Here is a 21,867-nt window from a genome sequence, read left to right as displayed (position 1 = left end):
ACACTGGACATAATTGACACTCATCACCAACATTGCTCCTGACATTTGATGCACTGGCCCGCACAGTAATGCGGCCAGTGTTGAACCCGTTCCTGCCGTTGAGATGACTGTCCATCGTTCCTGCAACAGACAGACTCGGCTGATACGTCTGATCTCACTCTTTTGAACGCGTTTTACTCCATACACCACCATCTCCTACGACTACAGTAATCCAGCCCACGTCAGACTCAATGTAGGAACCGCAGAGAGACGATTGGCTGTAGGCAAAGCAGCAAAGAACTGTATTCATATCGCTTTCGATTCGGCCTCATACCCATCCTCCATGCAATAAAACAAAAACAATTCTCCACGGACAACTCCTCATTCATCTTTGGGGTATTCTGATTTTCATCTGGCTCGACTTTTTTTCTTTGCAAATGGGTATATGGCAGGAATACATCCAAGCCAGCGAAACATCACGTAAGAATAGACATATACTCGTAACAAACAAATAAGGGAAAAGGAAGAAACAACGGCAACAATCGAAAAAACAAACAGCAAAGATGGAGACTCGAGCGTCGGCTGAGGTTCGGATTCTCCTCCGGGTATTTCTTTGCACCAGGGTATATCCAGCCAGGGTATTTGAATGTAGAGAGTTCTAGGTTTGGAAATCTAACGGAAATGCCCACTAGGGGCGGGGTATCCAGAATTGAGAGAATGGGAAGTAGATGGGCGGCCGCTATCGCCAGATGCGCGGGTGCCGTGTCTAGGGGTAATGTCGCCACCATGGGGGATGGCGAGCTTGGCGTCAACAGGGCCGAGAAGACGAACGCCCCAGGGGTTCTCCTCGTCAACAAGGTTGACACCGCTGTCGTTCCAGGGGTTTCGATCGGCATTGAAGCTGCGAGTAGACTCAATCGATATAAGGGACGACTTGGAGACGTTGTTGGAGCCTTTGAAGAAGCTGCCATTGGCCGAGTGGGAGCTGTTCTTCCTACGGTCCAGGAAGGAAGACAGAGACGTCATGCTGCCAGGCTTGCGAAGGCGGTCCAGAATGCTGCTACGCTCGCGAATTATTTCAGCACCAAAGCTAGGCTTGGTGGGAGTCTCGCTGCCAACCGAGGAAGGAGCATGCTGCAAAAGCTTCGAGTCGAAATACTGCAGGGAATCCTCAAAAGAATCCGACTTGGGCCTGGGAATGAAGCCCTTGACAACAGTGGCGTCGACTGCAGCAGTGGCGAATTGAGCCTCGAGAAAATCAACAGCATCGCGCAGGCCGCCAGCATTGTTGCGAGTGAAGCCCCAGACCAGCGTCAAAGTAGGATTGCCGTCCTCGGTGAGCTCCTCGGGGTTCTGGTGAACAGTCACGTCAACCTCGTACTGGCTCTTCAGTTTAGGGACCAGGTCATGGACAAAGTCGGGCGACTCGAAAAACTTTACAAGCTCGGGGGTGCGAGCAAAAACGAGGTCGTGCTTGTCGGGAACCATGCCGAGGAACTCATCGACGCAGTGCGGGACCTGCCATTGGGGGCCAGTGACAGTGACCTCATCGCTTGCCTGCTCGGTGCTAGGGAAGCTGATCTTGCAATTGAACTTTTGCTCAAGCTCGTCGATTTCGGAGAGACGTGCAATGAGCTCGCGATGGTAGAGGCGGTCCACATTGACAATCTGAGACGTGTACTCGGAATCCGCTCGGTCGACCATCTCCAAGATTTCGTTCTTGACGGCATCCAAGTTCTGAGCATTTCGAGCAGGGGTGCGGCAAATAACATTGTCAACCTTAAGGTCGTCATCTTCACGGCCCATGCCGCCTCGGTCCATGGCATTGGAGAATTTGACGAAGACGGAGTGTTTCTTCATGATGCGCTGAATATGCTGACCTCCGATACCAATGATTCGCTTGTGATATTGATCAGGAACGTGGAACGAGATGGATGCAGGCATTTCCTGTTCAACGAGGGTCAGTCCCTGCTTGAGCGATTCGTAGCTGGCGGCCATGACGTCGATGTTGAAATTGTACTCGTTGAAGCCGTCAAAGATGATTTGAACGTTGCTCTGTCCCATGATCTTGTTGATCTTTCCGTTCTTCTTGCCACTGACAAATTCCTTGTGCTCATTTGCTAGCTCAATCTTGACCCGAATCTGGTACTGAGGCTGGGAGATGAATTTGAAGTCGGAGATGACAGTCAAGGCAGCTTTGACGGCATCATCGGAGCCAGTGACGGTAAAGGACATCTTGTCAAAGGAAACATCAGCATCAGAGTTGGCACAGATTTCGCCAAGCATGGCCTGCGTATCGGCTGGACTAGGGAGCTGCCGAGCGTCGGGTTGCTGCATGAACCAGGCGGCCGAGTAGAACTGGCCGGCAAGAGACATGAGCTCACGAACGGTGCGCTCGACGGGCAAACTCTCGGTGCCCTGAACACGGACCAGGTTACGCTGGCAGGCCAGGGGAGGGAACATGACGTAGGTGCCGTTGGCCTCGAGGACCTTGCGAACTTTGTCCAGGCGGTCGAGAAGGATGGTGTCAATTTTGGCAGCAGGTATGTTGACATCCTTAACATAGATGCGGATACGAGTGGCGGTTTCGTGTAGTCTCTGCTTGGCAAGTTCAATGGCTTGAGGAGATTCACCAGTGATGTAAATTTCGGCGGGATCACGTCGGTTTGCATTGGGAGGACAGTATCGGTACATTTGCGAGAATAGCGGCGGGAAGTAGATGGCAGTTCCGGTGGAGGACTCTATGAGTTTGATGTTTTTGCGATGACGGCCGCAGACCAGTTGGTGCAGCGCAAGGTCGACACGGGTAGCATCGACAACACGGCCAAGCTTGAAAATTGGTTAGCGAACGCGGAAGCGGGTGACGTTGGAGCAGGGATATTTACCAAGGTATCAATGTGGATGAGGACACGAGCCTTGGCATGCTCCGAAGACAGAATATCACCATAGATGGCAATTCTCCATCTTTGGTCCATGCGCATTTCAGAATCGCCAGACACGCCATCGACCATGGGAGTCAGCTTGGGGCCAAGCAGAAAAATGTCGACACCACAAAAGGTGGAGATGTAATCGAGGGTCTCGATGACAGGCTTCTTGAGAACGCCGGCGTTCAAGTCGCAGACAAGCTTGCCCTCGATGTCGATGATGGTGCAGCGCTGTGCAAGACAAGTGGGTTAGCGGAAGACACAGCAGAAGAACAAACAGAACAAAGGTCCATGCAACTATCAAAATATGTCATACCAAGGCGATGGGGATCTCGTTGAGGATGGTCTCACGGCTTTTGTTGACGAGCTCGGGAGAGCCGGAAAGGCAAACAGTGGTGATTTGCTGGGCCCTGCCATTCTTGGGAGCAGTGGAAATGACCTGGGCCTCGATGGGAAGAGGCCCACCGGAGAGGTCTCTACACAAGCGGTGCAGGTTGTTGAGGTTGTGGGCGTGGACAGGAAGCTCGTGAACCTGGACGTCATCAGGGGCATCCTCGGGGTGCGTCCATCGGAGGACGGCATCGGCGGTGGAATGCAGAATTTCCTCGGTGTTGGGACCGGCGAGGTCGGACGAGAAGGGGACGTTGAAAGAGTAGGTGATGGTGGCGTCGGCAGCCTGCGGGTTGACGAGGGCAGGGCCAGGATGAGGGACATTTTTTGGATGAGTATTGATTGGGTTGCCGGGCATGTTGGGACGGCCACCCATCCCAAAGTTGGGACTCATCCTCTCGGACCAGTGCCGCATATTTGCCAATTTGTTCATGGTGGGCAAATGAGGGTCTGAAACGGCTTGAAGGCGGCGGGCGTGGTTGGAAGAGGCGGTTGCGGTTGCGGGCGTCGACTAAGCGAGGCGAGGCGAGGTAGCGGGCGGGTTATCGGACACGACTCGAGAATGGAGAGAGGCGAGGCAGGAGCCGGTCAAAAAGAGATGGTCGCAGCAGAAATACTTGCATAAATCGTGGGATGGGAGACGGAGCGAGCGACAGCGAAGAAAAACAGACAAGAGCACAGAGGTACACGGAGAAAGGACCAGCAGCGGGAGGGGGTATCTAGACGAAGAAGCTGGTTTTGCAGAGGATGAAGAGACAGGAGGGGCAAAGAGATATGAACAGAAGGGGAATCAAAGAGGAGAAGGGCGATGCTGGAGGGAATTGGGTGTGAAGCTATCCTGACCAAGAACTCTTTTGCGGGAGAGAATCATAAGAAGGAAGAGTGAGGAAGAGGAGAAAAAGAGGCCAAACAGAGTGAGTAGGTGGTGCTGATAATGGTGCTGGAGGTGGTGCTGCGCAGCACAGCGTAGCCTTGTATTTACCTATTATTTAGGTGATGCAGTAGTTAATATGGAGTTTGGTGGAGCGTTCTGGGGGCGAGACAGAAGGCCAGAGAGTCGAGGCGAGCGAGAAACAAGCCAGTCATGCCGCGTAACAGTGATGACAGTAATGCAGTGCAGCCACAGCGAGCAAGGTCGAAATTCTTTTAATTCTTTGACTACATTTTGTTCGGTATTTTCTGAGCGAAGCAGAGGGGCTGGCGTGAGCGCGTCCTAGTTACGGCGTCAATAACAAGCGGAGCATGAACCTGGCGTTATTGCAGTTGGTGCCGGTCTGGCAGGCAACAGGGCAGAAGAGCCCTGTGCAGAAAAGTACAGCTCACATCTCACAAGCTCACAGCGTTACTTGCCCTCACGGTGCTTATCCCAGCAGAGCAACAAAGGTGGCCACCTTGGTTACAGTCTTGCAAGCAAATCTTGCGAGGTAACACGCCAGCCTGCTTCGTCTGCATCCACCGGAAGCGGGTCGGCTGGGCGGCTTGGGCGGGCAAGCAAGTTGAGAGCTTCCATGATCATTCATCATTGATCCAGTGAGAGTGAGAGGTGGGTGGGCACTCTGCCTACAAGCTGAGGCGGCTGTGTCGGGCTTGCAGGCTCTCCAAATTCCATGGGGCCAACTGGTATCCGTAACTGTAAGCGGATTGGCGGGGGAGGAAACATGAAAGTCAAGAGGAGCTGACCCGGCTGGCCTGGCCCTTTGTTAGGCTTTTGTCAACTTCCAAGGCAGCCTAGGTATTTAGTAAGACTTGTCAGCTCTCCGCATAAAAGGAAAAAAAAAGTAGCTGCAGTTTTGGAGACGATGCGTGTCTCGGCCATGAGGACCAAGCAAAATACAAGAGATGCATATCGTTGCAAACATCAGTGCCACTGCAATACTCTTGTCATTCTTTGTGCGTGCAGAAGCGTGGCGCGAGCTATGGCCAGTCCATCTCTAAAAACTACCTACTGCTTCGTAACATACCTGCATGCCTACCTACATGTCATGCCTGTCAACATATGTGTTCGCCTGCTTACGTTTCCCCCATGGTGCTACTAAAACTTACTGGATTAGCCAGTACCACCCCATCTAGACTTTTGCATCTCACTTTATCGCGCCTTGCCGTTGTCGTGTCGTGTCCGCAGTTGTCAGTTGAGCACCACAACTTGAGCTAGACAAGGGTCACCCACACAAAGCCCCCCCCAGTGGCCCCTCAAGACACGAAAGCCCGCCGTGCCCGCCAACCGCCAATAATCAACGCCATTCCTTCACAGCCAGCGACAGCCACTCTTACAGACCACGAGGAGATGCCCTGCTGCCCTCTTTTCTGACAAAACCCGGCTGCCTCGTTTGGCTTGCTGCGGACGGGATTCCTCCCTTTAGACATGACGGGAACGCCAATAAACGCAAAGAGGTCAAGGCTGTGTGCCCAGCGCCCGGCCCAAGTCTCGTGCATTCAAAGTGGGCTGCATGTTGCTCGACTCATTGTTCCCGTCGGTCAGTTGCTTCCCAATGTCTCCCTTCTTCGGGTCAATACTAGGATATATAGATAGATACGAGATTGGGCGAGTGTTGCTGCTTGCTGCGCCCCTCCAAAACGTGATAACAACACATGTTGCAGCATCATCAGATAACTCCTGCACAAACGCAATAGATGGCACGAAAAACCGCCACGAAAAAATGCCACGAAAACGCACAAACCACCCAGTCCCTTTTATTTTCTTCGCTATGGTGGCTATCTAGCAGTTAGCTAGCGGGCGGGGACGCGGAACATGCATTCCAGCTTGCCCACTGGTAGATCGCCTTTCGCCTGGAGGTTGGCACCCTGGCAGCTGGGTCTACCAGTGGAACCTCGTCAACGCCTTGGCACCGCCTAGCGCCTACCTTACACAGCGATGCACCTGCAGAACGAGTCCTTTTCTTTTACCGATACAATCATTTGCAGAGTGATAGAGTCCAGCCCATCTTCACCCATCCCCCCTTGGGTTTCCCAGTTTCGTCTCAGGCCACAAGCACGCTTCCAAGCTTTCAACGGTTGCTACTAGACTTTGTCTGTGCTATAGGTACTGCTGCGCCATATTCACATAGTGCCATTCCTTGCGAATTAGAGATGCTGGCTCATCTTCCATAGATGTTTTCGCCGAAAAATACATGACAAGGACAAGAGCTTCCGCCATCCGCCAAATCCGCTCAAGAGCTTGGGTATCAAGCAGTAAATACTGGCTGTGGCCCATCACAGGCAAGAATTGGTCCGAGAATGGTACGAGAGGATCAGCTATCCCACTCCCATCAAGCCACCAACGTGGGTAACTTTCCAACCAACCACGCCTTTCGACCGAGCGTTTCCATGCTCAACAAAATGGTACTTTCCCTAAATAGAGTCCAGAGCCCAAACTTTTCCTGTGCATGCAAAAAGCAACAGAAACGGACCGAGCTACAGTTCGCGTTTACGCGCCCCGTCTCGCCCAAACTCCCCCGGCAAGCTGGCATGAATTCACATCGCCCCGAGTCGTAAAAATAGATGTCTGTCTCGTCCAACAAATGTGCGAGGTCCGAGTCCGACGCACCCCCTCCCGCCCAGGGAACGGGTTCATGCCGTGCCCAATCGCCCAAAACCTCATCCCTCCAGGCTCCCACAGCATCTGCATCGATCCTCGAAACCCGACATATATGTTTTGACCATGATCCAGCTCCGCCTGCCTTAACCATCACAAGTGACAGCGCCCCGACACTCACGACGTTTGAGACTGTCGTTCTCGCTTCGCGGGACTCCTTGTCTCGTCCCGCCTCGACAACCTTGCCTGCATCAGCTTCGCCTCTCCAACTACGAACCGTCGATTTTCGTACCTACGTACTACTGTGCCTGCATCTGCCCACGTTGCTATTCCATAAATTACTCATTCAAATCAGGACATCCCTGCGGCCACTGCGACTCGTCTTGACATGTCTCAATTATTCTTTGTATTGCATTAATATGTACCGGGTGTCCCTGTCATCTTAGCAACGCTCCTTATCTACCATCAAAAACGAAGCGCAAAAGTTCAAGCGACCCATCAGTAGCGCTGTTCCAACAGAATGCCGACTGTTCCCAGAAATGATATAAATGCAATCCGCGCTGATTACCGGAAGCCGTCTTGCAAGTTTCCGCGCCCGTACAACGAGTCTTGACCTGCCACGGCACGAGAGTTCACTGCCTCGCTCGATGTCGCGGCCGGAAACAAGCTACTGCCTCCGTCTCGCTCCATCATGCCCTGATTTCCAGTCCACGTCCCGTAACCCTTGATTGCAGTGGGTTGTACGCTGCGCTCGATACCGTACACCACTCCAGACGCTTCCGGCCGCACGCTCGAGGCATGCCCGTAAGGCCCTAAGCCACTACCAATCCGCGTTTGCTCCATAGCGTGCATACTCGATGCCCTGCCGATATACTCTCGCCCTCCTTCCGCATAGATTCTGTGCTCCTGTGTCCGAACAGGAACATATTCTCCCGGTGCAGCTAGCGGTCGTGCGGAGTACTCCCGATATCGACCTTCTCTATTCTCATAGGCGACATACTCGGGTTGTGTCAGAATACGCCTTGGGGGAGCGTATGGAGAAGAAGGTTGCGCAAACATGTATCCTCGCTCTTCAACAGCGCCTGACACCTGGTAACGTGCGAGAGACTGCGTCGGGGCTCGCTCATATAGCCTGTCCGGATCGCCTGTCAAAGGTGGCGGCGCTATAGAATGGCGCATCATCTGTCTTACGGGCTCAATATACTCGCGACCGTAGGCGTCAACCAGAATCCTAGCGGGCTGTGGTCTTGTAGACTCATGAAAAGCATCGCCCTCAGGATGAACACTGTAGCGAGTGGGCTGAGAAGAGTTTCTGTAGGGAAGCACACCATCCTGATACACATCAGAGTGGACCGGCCTACTTATGTGCGACCCGCGAGATGAATATTCGTAAGGCAGTACCTGTGGAACATGCTCTCTTCTGTAACCATCGTCAGTGATTACACGCTCAGTCACATATTCCCTTGGGGTTCTTGTGGTGCTTGACATCGCTGCTGCAGTAGCAAGATACATGCCGCTTCCATCATTATCGGCCGGTGCCCTTTCTTGACGATTGTGAGCTTGTGAGTAAGGCTCGTTGGGATCGATGGGCACGGCAGGCATAGCAGGGTCATATGAAGAGTCATCAAGGGCTGAATTCTGCTTCTGAGCCTTGCCCTGCCGTTGCCGTTTGTTGGGTCGGATGTATGACGGGCCGGCAAGTGGTGAAGGAGACCGGGGTTCGGCTTTGATATGCGGTGTCTTGCTTTCAGTAGACTGCTGGCTTTCCAATGCCTGTTTGTCCGACTTTCTCTTCTTTCTCTTATTTTTTCGTTTACTCTGTCCACCGTGTGACGAGCTGTCTGGGCTCGTCCGTGAACCTGGCTCACTTCGGAGCACCGCCACTTGAGCGGGGGCTCCGGTGCTCAGAGCAGGATTCTGCGTACTTGTATACAATCCGGGAATCTCGCTGATTTGCGTTGGCTGGACTGGGTAGCTGGTGGATGGGTAGACGGGCGTCACTTGCCCATTGATCCGAAGTAGTGGCGAAGGAGGGTGAAGATCGATATACGAGGATGGCTGAGTCGGCGCAGTCTGTCCGACAACAGATACAGTTGCAGATGACGCAATAGTATTGGGCTTGCTCAGATTCGTAACTGAATTGTCAGTGTAATTATTCAAACCTGGCACAGTACTCGGCTGCTCCTTCGCAGTAGAAGGCTCAGTGAACTCGTCATAAGTGCGAAGCTGGCGCGGCCCGTTCACACTACGTCGCGCGTCTTGGGTCTTGGCCGGTATCGTGTTTGCTGCGAGTATCTTCGTGGGAGTTGGGTGCGCGGGAGCCGCAGACTTGGCTGGAATTGGCGGTGCGGGCTCGAACTCGGGTGTATCGTGCTGCGACGAGTAGAACGTATTATCATCAAAAGAGTCATTTTCTGGCCCGTTGCCACTGTCGACTCCATCCTCCTTCTGAGCAGAAAGACGCGACTCTGGCACTAGAATCAAGGCGTCGGCGAGAATAGCCGACGCGTCAATGTCATTTTGTGTACCAAGGCCAAGCTTTCCTTTGCCATTTCTCTCCGCATCTTCTTGTAGCTCTTGCTCTATTCGCTTCCTTTGTAGTTGCAGCTCAGCGCGCAGCAATTGGTCAGATTTTGAAAGGGATACTAGGCCACACTCGGCGGGTCGTGCCGCGTCGGCCGTGGCAATCGAGGAACTTCCTACAACGGGCTGCGCATTCGAGGCAAATGCCTCGTTGGCTTGACCGGACAACTTTCCTGAATTCAATCCATGTGAAGCATCGGTGGACAGCGATAACGCAGCCTTCCGCAGATGGCCAGGGACTTTGATAGTGGCATGTTGACCAGCGAGAATTTCATCGCGAAAGCGAATGATCTTTTCGTACTGTTGCAGCACATGCGACTCGGCCTCCTGAGGACCAGGGGCCGAAATACCCGGCAACGCCATTTTGGTGATCGCGTCGATGCTAGCAAGAAGTTTGCTCGAGTTTTCTGCTTGAAGCAGTTTGTCTCGTTGGCCTGCTGCTTAATAGTCTCGAGCGCGACCAAGTGGCAAGTACGGTCACGACTCTGTCGTAACTGTTGCTCTTAATTCCTCGGTTGCGGATCAGCCAGTCGGCGCATGCAAAAAAAATCCACGTCCGGAGAATGCACGGGATCTTTATAAGAAGATGCAAGGAGCCATTCTGCTCCGCTGCTTTTCTTGTTTTTGTGTCCCGTAGATCTGTGTCAGGTCCATCGTTTTTCAATTTCGTATCGGGGGCGCGACATCCGCCGCCACCCAATGTTTCAGGCGGTGAGTCTGGCAGAATGGTCTACCACATGCAACGCAGCGCCTGCATTGGCGGATAAGGTGCGTTTCTGGCTCAAAAAACTGATGGGCATAGAATTTCTCTGGTGGAATTTTTCATCACTTGCTTTGTTCAGTATTTATCCAGTGGTATCCGGCTTTCAAACTAAGGCATACGTATTGCCATGTTCGTGCTCACCTTGTAGCCGTATAAAGACTCCAGCGTCGAGGCGTGGGGATGCTTGTCCATTGGTTGGCCGAATTAGCGGAGTGACTCAACTGAGCTTCTGCACAGCAATCTAGGTACTTGTCTATAAAATCCACGTACTCCGTACAATATATCTCGCACAACTTTTGCGTGGCAAAGGCCGAGCATTGATATTGGGTCGAATAGATAATCCTCATTCGACCGCAGTTGAAAACTGCATCTCATCACGATCAGAGACTGTCACAGCAAACTCCTCGGCACATTCCGGCATCATCATTTCAAAGCACTAGGTCACACCGCATCCTCGGCTTCAAAGCAACAACTGCTCGCCTGGTTCAATTCTTATCAAGAGTGACCAGAATGGCTGTCACGAATGGAGACAGGTCAAAATTGCCTGTCTTGTTCTTGTATGCGTCTTCAACCCACCTTGGCATTACCACTGAACTAACTTGGTCACGATAGCGACATTGACAACTGTCTCTATGCGCGAAGTAAGTTTCATACATATAGCACGTGAAAGCTTAGTCTAAATGAGGGCATAGGCACAAAAGTACAAGAGCTCATGTCTGAGCTTATTGACAAATTCTTTGCCCAGCATCTGAGCCTGCCCCACGAGGAGGCGGTGCGGCTACACACGGAGTACTACACAAATTACGGTCTGGCAATTGAGGGCCTCGTGCGACACCACGAGATTGATCCTATGGAGTATAACGCCAAGGTAGACGACGCTCTGCCGCTGGAATCGATCATTAAGCCGAATCCGGAGCTGCGCCAGCTTCTCCAGGACATTGACAGAAGCAAGGTCAGGCTATGGCTGTTCACCAACGCCTACAAGACGCATGGCGAGCGTGTTGTGAAGCTCATCTGTATCGAGGATCAGTTTGAGGGATTGATATACTGCGACTATTCTGCGGTGCCGTTTGTCTGCAAGCCTGGTCTTGAGAGCTACAAAAGGGCCATGCGTCAAGCTGGCATTGAGAACCCCGCGGACTGCTACTTTGTCGGTAAGTTTTGACCTCCTACTTTTGAGGTCCATAGACTAACTTTATCAACAGATGATTCGTACAACAATTGCAAGAATGCCCAGGCGTTTGGGTGGACCGCCGCACACTTGGTTGAGGAGGGCCTCGTGGAACCTGCGACAAAAGCCTCGCAATTCCAAATCAAGCATCTGAGGGAGCTCCGTGACATTTATCCCCAATTTTTCAAGTCCAGTTGATTGGATTCTCGAAGAGATTAGATAATTGCGGTGTTGATTCAAGAGAACGCCATCGAGTGATAAATACAATGCGGCCATGTGAAGGACCATTTTCCCAAACTCCTCGCTACCTTGTGCCATGAAATACAGACAGATTTTTTACGCCTCTCGAAGCTGTCTAAGGTCGTCGGATGCTGCAAATCACCGAGTCCAGTTGCGTCAGGATCGCGTCGCGCTCCTTTAGCGCTTCTTGTCTCTCGGCCTCTGCCGCTTTCAGGTCCTCCTCGAGGTCCTTGATGGCTCTCTCTTGATCTTGCTCGCTGTTATTCAAGCCCGGCAGAAGCGAAATCAGATACTCAATCTGCTGCTCTTTGAATACGAGATCGCGCGAGAGTTCGTTCAAACCGGCTGCGAATTCGTCTGCGGGGAGAGGGTCAACTTTTGCGGGCATGTTAGCACAGACAATTGAATTTTTTTGTGTGTGTTTTTGCGCGCTTCGAAATCTACCTTCTTTCTGGTTTGGCTCCTGCTTGACATCGCGAATCTTGTCATTCGGGCCCAGGGTCTCGAGATCGTGTCGGCGATGGACAAAGTGCAGACTTGCGACAAATTGCTGCGCGAGCTGCGGACAAGAAGGTGTCAGTACCTCTCAAAATACGTACATTGCGCTGCTAACCTGATCAACAGCATCTTGCAGCTGAGTCAGACTGTCGCTCATTGTTGCTGCGCGCTGCTCGAGACGGTAAATAAAAGCAGTTGGGCAAAGCTTCTTGAGGCTTTGCGCCGCACGCAGACACGCAAATGCGCCAGCAGGTTCGCGCAGCGAAAGAGCGCTAAGCGCTACGCCGCTACCTGATTGGAACCTGGACGGATCGCGGGCAATAGACGATCCGGCGCAACCCCCCCGCCCAGACTCCAGCGAACCAGAGCAAAGCCACCTGGTCAGAAAAGTGAACACCCCTGTTGTGTGATAGGTGTCATTCTAGACCACCTTACTCCTCTGCAACTTGCACACTAGCTTTCGACTTTTTTTCCCTCCTCGCTGGGTTTCCGCAATTTGGACTCGCCATAGTTTGATTTCGTTTTTCTGCATACCTCCTACCGAAGAGGTATTTTCCTTCAATCACCCGACCCCGAGAGGAAAAAACAACAGCCACAAGGAACATCCCAATGTCTGCGCAGCCGCCGCCTCAACAGCCTCAGGGCGGCATGCCCATGCCAGGCCAGCAGCCTACGCCCGAGCAGATTGCGGAACTGCAGCGTCGAATCACGGAGGATGCGCAAAAGGCCGGCATGACGGTTCCCGAGTTCATCGAGCACATCAAGCGCCAGCGCATGCAGGCTATGCAGCAGGCCCAGGCCCAGCACCAGCACGGCGGCGACGGGCACGACCACGACCATGGCCACTCGCACGATCACGACCAGGACGGCCACGGTCACTCGCACCCGCACCAGCAGCAGCAGGGCCAGCCCCAACCCATCACGCCGGGACCTCCTAACCCCAAGGCCATTGCGCTGGCCAAGTTTCTGCGCGGGCAAGAGCTCAAGCCTCGCACAGTCATTCTCAACGGCGAGCGCAAAGACATGTTCCGAGGTATGATTATTCACTCAAGAAGTCTTCTTGCGGTTTGAAAAAAAAAATGAATGAGCTCTATTTGCTAACAGGGAGCCCCCCCCCCCCTCCGAATAGTCAAGCGTGCGCTGCGAGTGCTCCAGTCCCCCGCCTACGAAAAGGCTCGCAAGAAGAACCCCCTCTTGCCCGAGATCAACGACCGCGCGTCACTCGAAAACACCTTTAAGCTGCTGCCCCTCAGCATGCTTGCCCTACGAGTCTCCCAAATTGAGCCCGCCCTGGGTGCCAACGGCAAGAAGCCCAAGCGCGTTAAGGGCCAATGGAACGTGCGCATCGAACAGCAGCAGGAAGCTCAGGAGGAGATGCACTACGTCTGGTTGTGGGAAGGTAGCCAGGTCAGGCGCCAGGTGTATGCTGCTCTCGCTCTCGTCGCCATCTTCGCCGTCGTTCTATACCCTCTCTGGCCGCTCAAACTCCGCCAAGGTGTCTACTACCTCAGCTGGGGCATGCTTGGTCTCCTCGGTCTCTTCTTCGCCATGGCTATTTTCCGCGTCATTCTGTTTTGCATCACATACTTTGCCGTTCCCCCCGGTCTGTGGCTGTATCCCAACCTCTGGGAAGACGTTTCCTTCATGGACAGCTTCCGCCCTGTCTGGGCCTGGCATGAGGTAAGATGATTGGCTTTTTGGTATCTGGTCGCTCAGAATGGCATGTACTAACAACAAGCTCGTCAGACTGAAAAGCCCAAGAAGAAGAAGAAGCGTGCGCAGCAGGGTGGTGCGACCAACTCGACCATGGCCGCCGCCGCTGGACAAGTCGCGCCCACCAGCGCGACAACGACCGGCACCGATACCCAGATTAACACGGGAGCTCAACAGCGCTACGTGGCCCCCAAGGTCGAGGAGCTCCAGGATGACGAGTAAACAGCGACGGTATATATGTGAGTGATTTGGTGGATAGCGAGAACGAGGCGCAAAACATGCACAAAAAATATTGCGAGTGGCATTTACTTTCAACCAATGTCAGGCCAGCTTGAGGAGCGCAGTGGAGGAACAAGTTTCACGTTGCTGGAGTTTCTGTATAGACTTCTTTTTCCTAATATTTAGTGCGCGGAATGACGAAAATGGACATTGTTCGGTGTTGGCGGCACTAATTCACGACCATGCATTATCAAGAACGCTTTGAAAATCAGTCAAACAGCACATGCGAGTATACCTCTAATGGAGCTCCATGTTTGCGGTTTATTGCCAGTCACAGGCATAATGTACAGCCCAGCATCTCGTCTATTCTACTTTTGGCAGCCCGTGATCTCGCTGCCCTTGGCGCGCTTGTAGTACCAGATGGCGTTGTCAGCTTTGGCGCAGTTGCCGAGGCTGCCGCCCGCTACGTCGGCGTCCACGCGGACAATGTCCTTGCTCTGGACGCGGCCGACGACGTGGTTGTAGTACCAAACCTCCTGGAACTGTGTGCGGCCACTGTCGCCGGAGCCCTTGCCGGCCGCCGTCTCGTTGTACTTGGGGCCGCCGCAGCCCAGGTAGGGAACCTTGCCGTAGCCCGACTTGAGGGCGTCCTGGATGTGGGAGAGGCTGTAGGCGGTCGTGTTGGAGGGCTTGATGCCGGCGTTGGCGAGCCAGTGCCAGGTGGGCAGGTCCTTGTAGTAGCTGATGACGGTCTCGAAGAACTCGAATAGGTCATCGTACTTGTTGGCCTTGGGACCCTATGTGATGATAGGAATTACGCCATTAGCAGAATGTGCCAGTGCGGAGAAAACAGGCCAAAGAAGGGGCCATGCACATACGAAGCACTCAGTCTGAAAGGTAGAGAAACAAGTGGCATGCTTGGAGTACTCGTGCGCCCAGAGAACCCAGTTGCGGTCACCTTGGGCGATCCAGTGCTTGTTCATCCAGGCAAGAAGGTCAGACTTGCCGTACGGCGCAAACCACTTGTCAATGGATTCGCCCTTGTAGGGCGGGACAGGGGTGCCGCTCGGAGTGCCAGTGGTGGTGTTGGGCGACGGCTTGGGGTCATACTGACGGTTCAGGTCGCAATACTGCGTGTACGAGCCTTGGTATGACAATTAGAAGTTAAAGTAATATCCAGCCGAATTTGAGTCAAGACTTACCGTTACAAAAGTCTGGAGGTGGTGAAATGGTCAGCAGATGAAAAGGACGCCCGAGGTAGGAATTTTGTCGCTTACCAGGCCACAGGCCGTGAATGGTCCACGACTTTTGAGGCAGAATTTGGCCCTCGCTCTCGAAACCGGTATAAACGTCCCAGAACTGGGTTTGGAGCTATGTCGTCATGTCAGTTCAACTATTTTAATAGGTACAACGGCCAAGCCGTTGCGCCAAGCCGGGCTGTATCCATACCACCAAGCCTCCGAATGTCTCGGAGCAGCAAGTGTCGACCTTGCCGGGAACAGCATCTGCGGAGCAAGAGAGGACGGGCTCGCCTGTAGTAAGCAATTAGCCAGTTTGGTCTCTGGAACGGCTATAGGGTCGTGTTTTCGGAATCGCAGACGCACTCAAGACACAGCTGTGGTTGTCAGTGGTGACGCCGGGATACAGAGCGGCGGTGGCCAACGGGACGAGCGCCGCAGCGGGGAGGATGGCGGCGGGATTGACCATTGTCGCTAGTCGATCAAAATTGAAGAGCCAATGGATATTGAAAAAAAAAATCGGTCAGGGACAAAGAAAGGAATAAAAACGGCCAAGCCGGCCGGCGGACAGCGGCAGGTCTTTATCTGACGGCCTTCTCTTTTGGTGTTAGTTGGGGTACGTCGAGCTACATAAAGTAGCGAGGCGGCCAATTGCGGGTCAGAACTTTTGACGACGCCATGCATGGTGGTTGGAGCTAAGTTCCTGGTAGAATTTAGTAAATTTGATCGGATCGATAATATGGAGTGTCTTCAGCTGCTTTTCCTCCTTGTTCGGAGGGTCAGATTATGCAATTTGCTGCGGAACAATGCCGAACTACTAACACATGCAGGCGGCGCCGAAGCTCGGGGCTTCTACAGGCCAGGAGCAATTGAAGCACCTGGGGAAATGCGGCGCTGTGGTAGGCCAATTGAGGCCCTGAGAGGCGCACACGCTAGCGCTAGTTAATGCCGTTAATGCTGATGATTGCACGAACATGGCTGGGCTTGGCCGAATCTAGCACCTTAATGGGCGGCTTTATTGGGCGGCGTCCACGTCTGGTAGTTAGGGCCCGGCCTTGTGTGGAACAAGAGAGTCGTGAGAGGGGCTGGATAACAAGACATTTGCCGCAGCTGGCAGTTTTTGCGTCAACTATCAATAATCGATGCCTTGAACTTTGCAATGCTTCGTACAACATTGCTCAGAAAGAGGCCCCATCGACGGAGCCTACTAAATGACGCGCGAGCCCACGTGTGCGCCGTAGTAATCAAGTAGCAGCAACTTGGTATTTTGTTTGGTCGTCTTATATCAGCCATCAACGCGCAACTCAACATCAGGCTTGGCCATTCATTGCTTTAGTCGCTGTGCGCTTGCGCCGAGATATCTTTGTAAAAGAACGTGCTAGCCTTCAGCTCTCCCGTGGGGCTGATGCCGTGATTGGGGACTTTGCCCACCTCCGTGTATCCTAGTCTCTTGTAGATGGCCTCTGCTGGACTTCCAGTCTCTGTGTTCAGAAGCTGCAAGGCAATGTGTCAGCAACGTGCAGTCCGCGCTCAAGCCTAGGCAAACATACCAGCAGTGTCCGCTGCCGTCTCAACGCCTCTGCTTCCAATGCATTCATGAGCAATTTCGCGCCGCTGCGCCCTCGAAATCGTTTGTGCACCAGCAGCTTCTGAACACTGCCTCGGAACGGCCCGGTTTCCGATGATGGCATAAACAGCATGACGACTCCCATGATCTCGGGTCCTTTTATGTGGCCAGAGGGATCCATGCCATCTACCAGCAGAAACATGACCCGGCTTCCCTCCGCAATCTCTGCTATGCAGCTCTTCCACCATGATAATAGCTTGTCGTGCGAAAGCGGCGGCAAAAAGGTAGCTATTGTGCGGTCATGCGTGATGCAGGATCCGTGAATTGCGGCAAGATATGGCGTCACGTGGGAATGATTTTTGATATCAAAAAGGACGATAGATGCAGAGTCTGACATGGTGCGGCTATCGGATAGGCCAGTCTAGCGGCTGCAAGTGATGCGCGTTGTGCAGAGATACTCTGATGCAGACCAAACAGGGTAGTTGGAAGTGTAGGTAGGCAGGCAACGTTTCCGAGACGGAATGCGTCTGCGCATGTGGTCGAGTGACGCTCGGCTGCTGCTACAGACTGACAACCATACGTGTTTTCGAGTAGAATACACCGTTGTGCGGACGGATCGGCACGTCGATGGTTGTGGAGGGTTTCTGCTTGAATCGTGGATAAGGTCAGTGGAGACTACAGGTCAAGGAACAAGAAGCCACCATCGCCAGTCGAGCCTAAAACATCGCTTCCGTCTTTTCCTTAATAATAGCAGCATCCAAGTGGGCAGTTGAAAAAAAAGAAAAAAGAAAAAAGAAAAAAGAAAAACCGCCAGAATGGCTGCTTGTAATAACATACATGTCTCTGGTATTCTCTTCTATTTATTCTTTCCATCTGGTCTTAGCTATTTTACTCGTCTTTGTTGTTCTTTTTACCTATCATTTTGATGTACTCTTATTTTCCTGGCATCTCTCATTCGATCCATTGAGCTCATTGGCTTGATCCAATATACATTTATTTTCTATTGCTCACTTTTGAACACATGCAGTTTGTTTTCGCTCCCTGTGTTGCTGTCGCACAACGAGTGCGATTGTGCGCGCAGCTGAGGAAAAAGTCAACGAAGGAATGGATCAAGAAAATGGGGTTACAGGAAGAGGAGTAAGCAAAACAACAAGCACCTTTTCTCCATCTCTTATTGCTTCAGCAACAATCTTCACAGTGGCCGACCTTTTGCGTTTGTAAAGAGCTCGCCTGGCTCTTGCGCTATTCCTTCAGGCAGGCACCTGCCGCGACAAGTCAACCCTCCACTGGTTTGTATTCCATCCTCCAAATAGAAACTCAGTAACTTCATCATTATATGCTAGGCCTTTTAAGTCTTACAACCACTACCTATACCTTGCCTCGCTGCCGAGGTTGCATCCCACGCTCATGTGCAGACTTCAGCGTGACCGCTGGTAACTAGCAGACATGGCTCGAGCTGATGGCGCATCATAACTGACCAACCTCCAGGTCCCCAGCCTCCAATGTTCGACGCTGCTCTTGCTATGCGAAAGACAATATCAAACATTGTTGTGTTCATCCAGGCTCCGTCATCGCCACCTCGAACAACGCTCCTTCAGGCATAGTGCCCGATTCCCAAGCCTCCCAAGCTCACCACGATACGCCTTTCAAAAAGGTCGAGGCTGGAATCGAGGCGCTTTTTGCCGGCGAGAAGCATTCCCACTCCCATCTCGGATATGTGTGCGATTACTTGCATCCCGAGTTTTCAGTCAATCGCTACCACTCTTTCGCGCCGGAAAACACTGGTGATGCGAAATGGTTTGTTGACGGCTGCTCCTACTTTCACGCAGTCTCTGAGGCGCTCGAGCGTGAGTATCCCAAATCATAGATTTGAGTTTTCTGCTTGACTAACGATGCTGCACAGGAGCCCAGAAATCTATTTATATTCTCGATTGGTGGCTGAGTCCTGAACTGTACCTTCGGCGGCCACCTTCGAAAAACCAACAGTATCGCTTAGACGCCCTGCTTAAAGGTGCTGCTGAGCGGGGTGTCACTATTAATGTCATCCTTTACAAAGAAGTACCTGCTGTACTCCCAATAGATTCCGAGGTGAGTTACTCTGTTGCAAACTTCAGCACTCAAACACCGCTCATCGAAATCGTCACAGCATTCCGAAAAGGCCCTCGAGGCTCTACACCCCAATATTCATGTCTTCCGTCACCCAGACCATAACCCCACTGGGTATGATATCGAGTCTGAGCTTGGCATAGCATTCAAGGATCTTACCCACTTTGACCTTGCCAAGGCCTCGCACGCTGCTATTAAGGCTATTTACGGTGTCAAGGATGATACAGTATTGTATTGGGCACACCACGAAAAGCTACTCATAGTCGACAAAAGCCTTTGTTTTATGGGTGGTCTGGATCTTTGCTTTGGCCGCTGGGATACAAATAGCCATCCAATTGCTGACGCGCACCCCGGAGACCTGGATGCAATCATTTTTCCTGGTCAAGACTACAACAATGCTCGGATTCTTGACTTTGCCAACCTGGACGACTGGAGCCAGAACAAGTGTACAACTCATGTGCCGTCTTTCTTGAACTTTTGTTTCTAGACTAATCAATCTCATCGTAGTGGACAGGACACAAAATTCGAGAATGGGATGGTCTGACGTCTCGCTCTGCATGACAGGCAGCATCACTCACAGTTTCGTCAATCATTTTGTCGACCGATGGTACGCACTTTATGCTCACTACTCTCCAAATTTCTCACACAAACTAGGAATTACGTGTACGGAGTAAAGTACGGTGAACAGAATGATAGCAAGTACAAGCCCATGGACGCGCCAGGTGCAATCGAGGAAGTTGGAAAGACTGTGTCTCGTGCGACTGGTTCACGCAGAAGACGATTCGCCAATTCCCTAAAGAGACGATTCACCCAAGGCCTGCGCGGCCTCAGTCGAAGCAGAGATGCAATTAAAGAGCAGAATCTGAATATTCAGCTCACACGCAGGTAGGACCAGCTTTCAGACAGAGTCAATGTACCATTGCTAATATGATCAGCTGCACTCGCTGGTCTTCTGGCCACCGCACGGAGCACTCCATTGCCAATGCTTATGTTGATGCAATTCTCAAGGCTCAGCATTTCGTGTACATTGAAAATCAGGTGAGGAAACCCTGCTTCGGAGGTTCGCAAGTTTGCCGGCTCGGTCGCGTTCCTAATTCGTCTAGTTCTTTATTACTGCGACTAGTAGTCAGCAACACCCCGTCGTGAACAAAATTGGCGCAGCTATCGTTCAAAGAATCCAGCGCGCTCACTTCAATGGTGAACGTTTCAAGATGTGGGTTGTGATACCTGCCGTTCCAGGGTTTGCTGGCGATCTCAAGTCCAACGATTCACTGGGTACTCGAGCCATTATGAAGTACCAGTATAACTCCATCTCCCGCGGAGGTCATAGTATCATGGAGAGTCTACGCCAAACCGGCATAAATGATCCGCAAGAATACATCAGTTTTTACAACCTGCGAAACTTTGACCGCATTAATACGTCTTCCACAATAGAAGAAGCTGAGAATGAAGCTGGAGTCGAGGATGAAGGGGCGAGAAAGAACGACGACCAAGTTGGCTCATGCCATTGTCTCGAGGCAGAAGGTACTTGTGGAAATTCGAATTCTTGCCGAGAATACCAGGTGCAATCTCAGACAGTCGTGAACCAGACAAAGAATGCGGCATACATGCATCAACGAGACGGGCTCTCGCACTTTGTCTCGGACGAAGATGCGGATGCCGAAATGGATGCGTTTGTCAGCGAAGAACTTTACATTCACACGAAGCTTCTTATAGCTGACGATCGCCTTGCTATTTGTGGCTCTGCTAATCTCAATGATCGTTCCCAGCTGGGTACTCATGATTCAGAAATCGCCGTTGTTATCGAGAATGGCTCGCCAATCTCTAGCACTATGGACGGCAAGCCGTACCAAGCCTCCAAATTTGCTTCATCTCTTCGTCGCGAAATCTTCCGCAAGCACCTAGGTCTGCTCCCGCATCAGGATCCCGAGCAGCCCAATGCAAACTGGCATCCCATCACGGAAGCTCCCAATAATTATGATTGGGGCTCCCCCGCTGACGTTCTGGTCCGCGATCCCTTGGATCCCGACTTTGTTGACCTCTGGCGGGCAACAGCGAAGACCAACACGGAGATATTCCGAAGGGCTTTCCATTCTGTGCCCGACGATACGGTGCGCACATGGAGAGACTACGATGAATTTTTTACCAAATACGTCAAGACACCTGCAGACACTGAAAAGGAAGAGCAGACTATGAGTGAAGAAAACAATGCCAAGAAAGACGATGCAAAAGCAGATGTCGAACACCAAGGCAGTACTCAAGAGGGCAGACAAGATGGAAACAAGGATGCGAGCAACAGCACCGACGCAGAGTTCAGCAAAGAGAACAAAGAACTGCAGCAGGTCGAGGAGACCGCTCGAGACCAGGAAGAGGCTCAAGTCGATCGGGATATTTCCGAGTTGGACGATAAGAATAAAGACGGCAACAAGGCTGAGCAACCATGCAAGACGGGCGATGAGGAGTCGTCTGAGCAGTCAGAAAAAGCGGAATACGGACACGTTGTCCGCAAGGAGTTTCCCGGGGGCGCAGAGGAGCTCCGAGAATGGCTTGGGCGCGTGCGAGGGAGCCTTGTTGAGATGCCGCTCAACTTTTTGATCGACGTCGACGACATTGCCAAGAAGAGCTTGGGGTTCAACAACTTGACGGATGAGATTTACACCTAAACAAGTCTTGTTACACCTATATCGCCATGCCTATAGAAGAACTATGTCATGTTTACCGCGTTTCTAGCTGTATTGTGCTTGTATATCAACTCGTGCCAAGTAGAAGAAAAAATCATGAACAAGAGAAAAGAAATAAAAAAGAAACAGGAAAACACTACGGAGATATCAGCACACACCAAAGCAGTACAAAGAAACAATAAGCAAAGTTCCCCCAAAACTCCAAATTTGCAGCTGCGCAACTTCTCCGTGCATAAAACCCAAAGCAACAGGCCCCGCGGCGA

General features: G+C 52.1%; 8 protein-coding genes across 8 annotated transcripts; 3 read left to right on the top strand and 5 right to left on the bottom strand.

Annotated features, from left to right (window-relative positions):
• Nucleotides 1–651: 651 nt before the first annotated feature.
• Nucleotides 652–3,726, bottom strand: BBA_00433 (KH domain-containing protein; the record flags this gene model as incomplete). Its single annotated transcript, XM_008595530.1, has 3 exons — nucleotides 652–2,808; nucleotides 2,865–3,134; nucleotides 3,220–3,726. 3 exons carry the CDS (start codon nucleotides 3,724–3,726, stop codon nucleotides 652–654), a joined length of 2,934 nt encoding a protein of 977 aa, XP_008593752.1.
• Nucleotides 3,727–7,389: 3,663 nt separating this feature from the next.
• Nucleotides 7,390–9,771, bottom strand: BBA_00432 (uncharacterized protein; the record flags this gene model as incomplete). Its single annotated transcript, XM_008595529.1, has 1 exon — nucleotides 7,390–9,771. The coding sequence occupies one exon, from the start codon at nucleotides 9,769–9,771 to the stop codon at nucleotides 7,390–7,392; it is 2,382 nt and encodes a 793-aa protein (XP_008593751.1).
• Nucleotides 9,772–10,681: 910 nt separating this feature from the next.
• On the top strand, nucleotides 10,682–11,540 carry BBA_00431 (Pyrimidine 5-nucleotidase; the record flags this gene model as incomplete). The annotated part of the gene is made up of 4 exons (XM_008595528.1): nucleotides 10,682–10,728; nucleotides 10,784–10,812; nucleotides 10,864–11,325; nucleotides 11,377–11,540. The coding sequence occupies 4 exons, from the start codon at nucleotides 10,682–10,684 to the stop codon at nucleotides 11,538–11,540; spliced, it is 702 nt and encodes a 233-aa protein (XP_008593750.1).
• A 157-nt stretch (nucleotides 11,541–11,697) lies between these two features.
• BBA_00430 (RNA polymerase II transcription mediator) lies at nucleotides 11,698–12,237 on the bottom strand (the record flags this gene model as incomplete). Its single annotated transcript, XM_008595527.1, has 3 exons — nucleotides 11,698–11,957; nucleotides 12,027–12,141; nucleotides 12,196–12,237. 3 exons carry the CDS (start codon nucleotides 12,235–12,237, stop codon nucleotides 11,698–11,700), a joined length of 417 nt encoding a protein of 138 aa, XP_008593749.1.
• A 452-nt stretch (nucleotides 12,238–12,689) lies between these two features.
• Nucleotides 12,690–14,015, top strand: BBA_00429 (translocation protein SEC62; the record flags this gene model as incomplete). The annotated part of the gene is made up of 3 exons (XM_008595526.1): nucleotides 12,690–13,113; nucleotides 13,210–13,760; nucleotides 13,827–14,015. The coding sequence occupies 3 exons, from the start codon at nucleotides 12,690–12,692 to the stop codon at nucleotides 14,013–14,015; spliced, it is 1,164 nt and encodes a 387-aa protein (XP_008593748.1).
• Nucleotides 14,016–14,380: 365 nt separating this feature from the next.
• BBA_00428 (ribonuclease T2 family protein) lies at nucleotides 14,381–15,719 on the bottom strand (the record flags this gene model as incomplete). Its single annotated transcript, XM_008595525.1, has 6 exons — nucleotides 14,381–14,809; nucleotides 14,891–15,156; nucleotides 15,215–15,226; nucleotides 15,290–15,383; nucleotides 15,462–15,544; nucleotides 15,617–15,719. The coding sequence occupies 6 exons, from the start codon at nucleotides 15,717–15,719 to the stop codon at nucleotides 14,381–14,383; spliced, it is 987 nt and encodes a 328-aa protein (XP_008593747.1).
• Nucleotides 15,720–16,582: 863 nt separating this feature from the next.
• On the bottom strand, nucleotides 16,583–17,214 carry BBA_00427 (Acyl-CoA N-acyltransferase; the record flags this gene model as incomplete). Its single annotated transcript, XM_008595524.1, has 2 exons — nucleotides 16,583–16,744; nucleotides 16,801–17,214. The coding sequence occupies 2 exons, from the start codon at nucleotides 17,212–17,214 to the stop codon at nucleotides 16,583–16,585; spliced, it is 576 nt and encodes a 191-aa protein (XP_008593746.1).
• A 1,010-nt stretch (nucleotides 17,215–18,224) lies between these two features.
• BBA_00426 (phospholipase D2) lies at nucleotides 18,225–21,586 on the top strand (the record flags this gene model as incomplete). The annotated part of the gene is made up of 8 exons (XM_008595523.1): nucleotides 18,225–18,250; nucleotides 18,306–18,664; nucleotides 18,721–18,905; nucleotides 18,964–19,369; nucleotides 19,431–19,530; nucleotides 19,578–19,808; nucleotides 19,859–19,961; nucleotides 20,027–21,586. 8 exons carry the CDS (start codon nucleotides 18,225–18,227, stop codon nucleotides 21,584–21,586), a joined length of 2,970 nt encoding a protein of 989 aa, XP_008593745.1.
• Nucleotides 21,587–21,867: the final 281 nt, after the last annotated feature.

Source organism: Beauveria bassiana (genome assembly GCF_000280675.1).
Source record: "Beauveria bassiana ARSEF 2860 unplaced genomic scaffold BBA_S00001, whole genome shotgun sequence".
Classification (NCBI taxonomy): domain Eukaryota; kingdom Fungi; phylum Ascomycota; class Sordariomycetes; order Hypocreales; family Cordycipitaceae; genus Beauveria; species Beauveria bassiana.
This window is presented reverse-complemented; position numbering and strand designations above follow the sequence as displayed.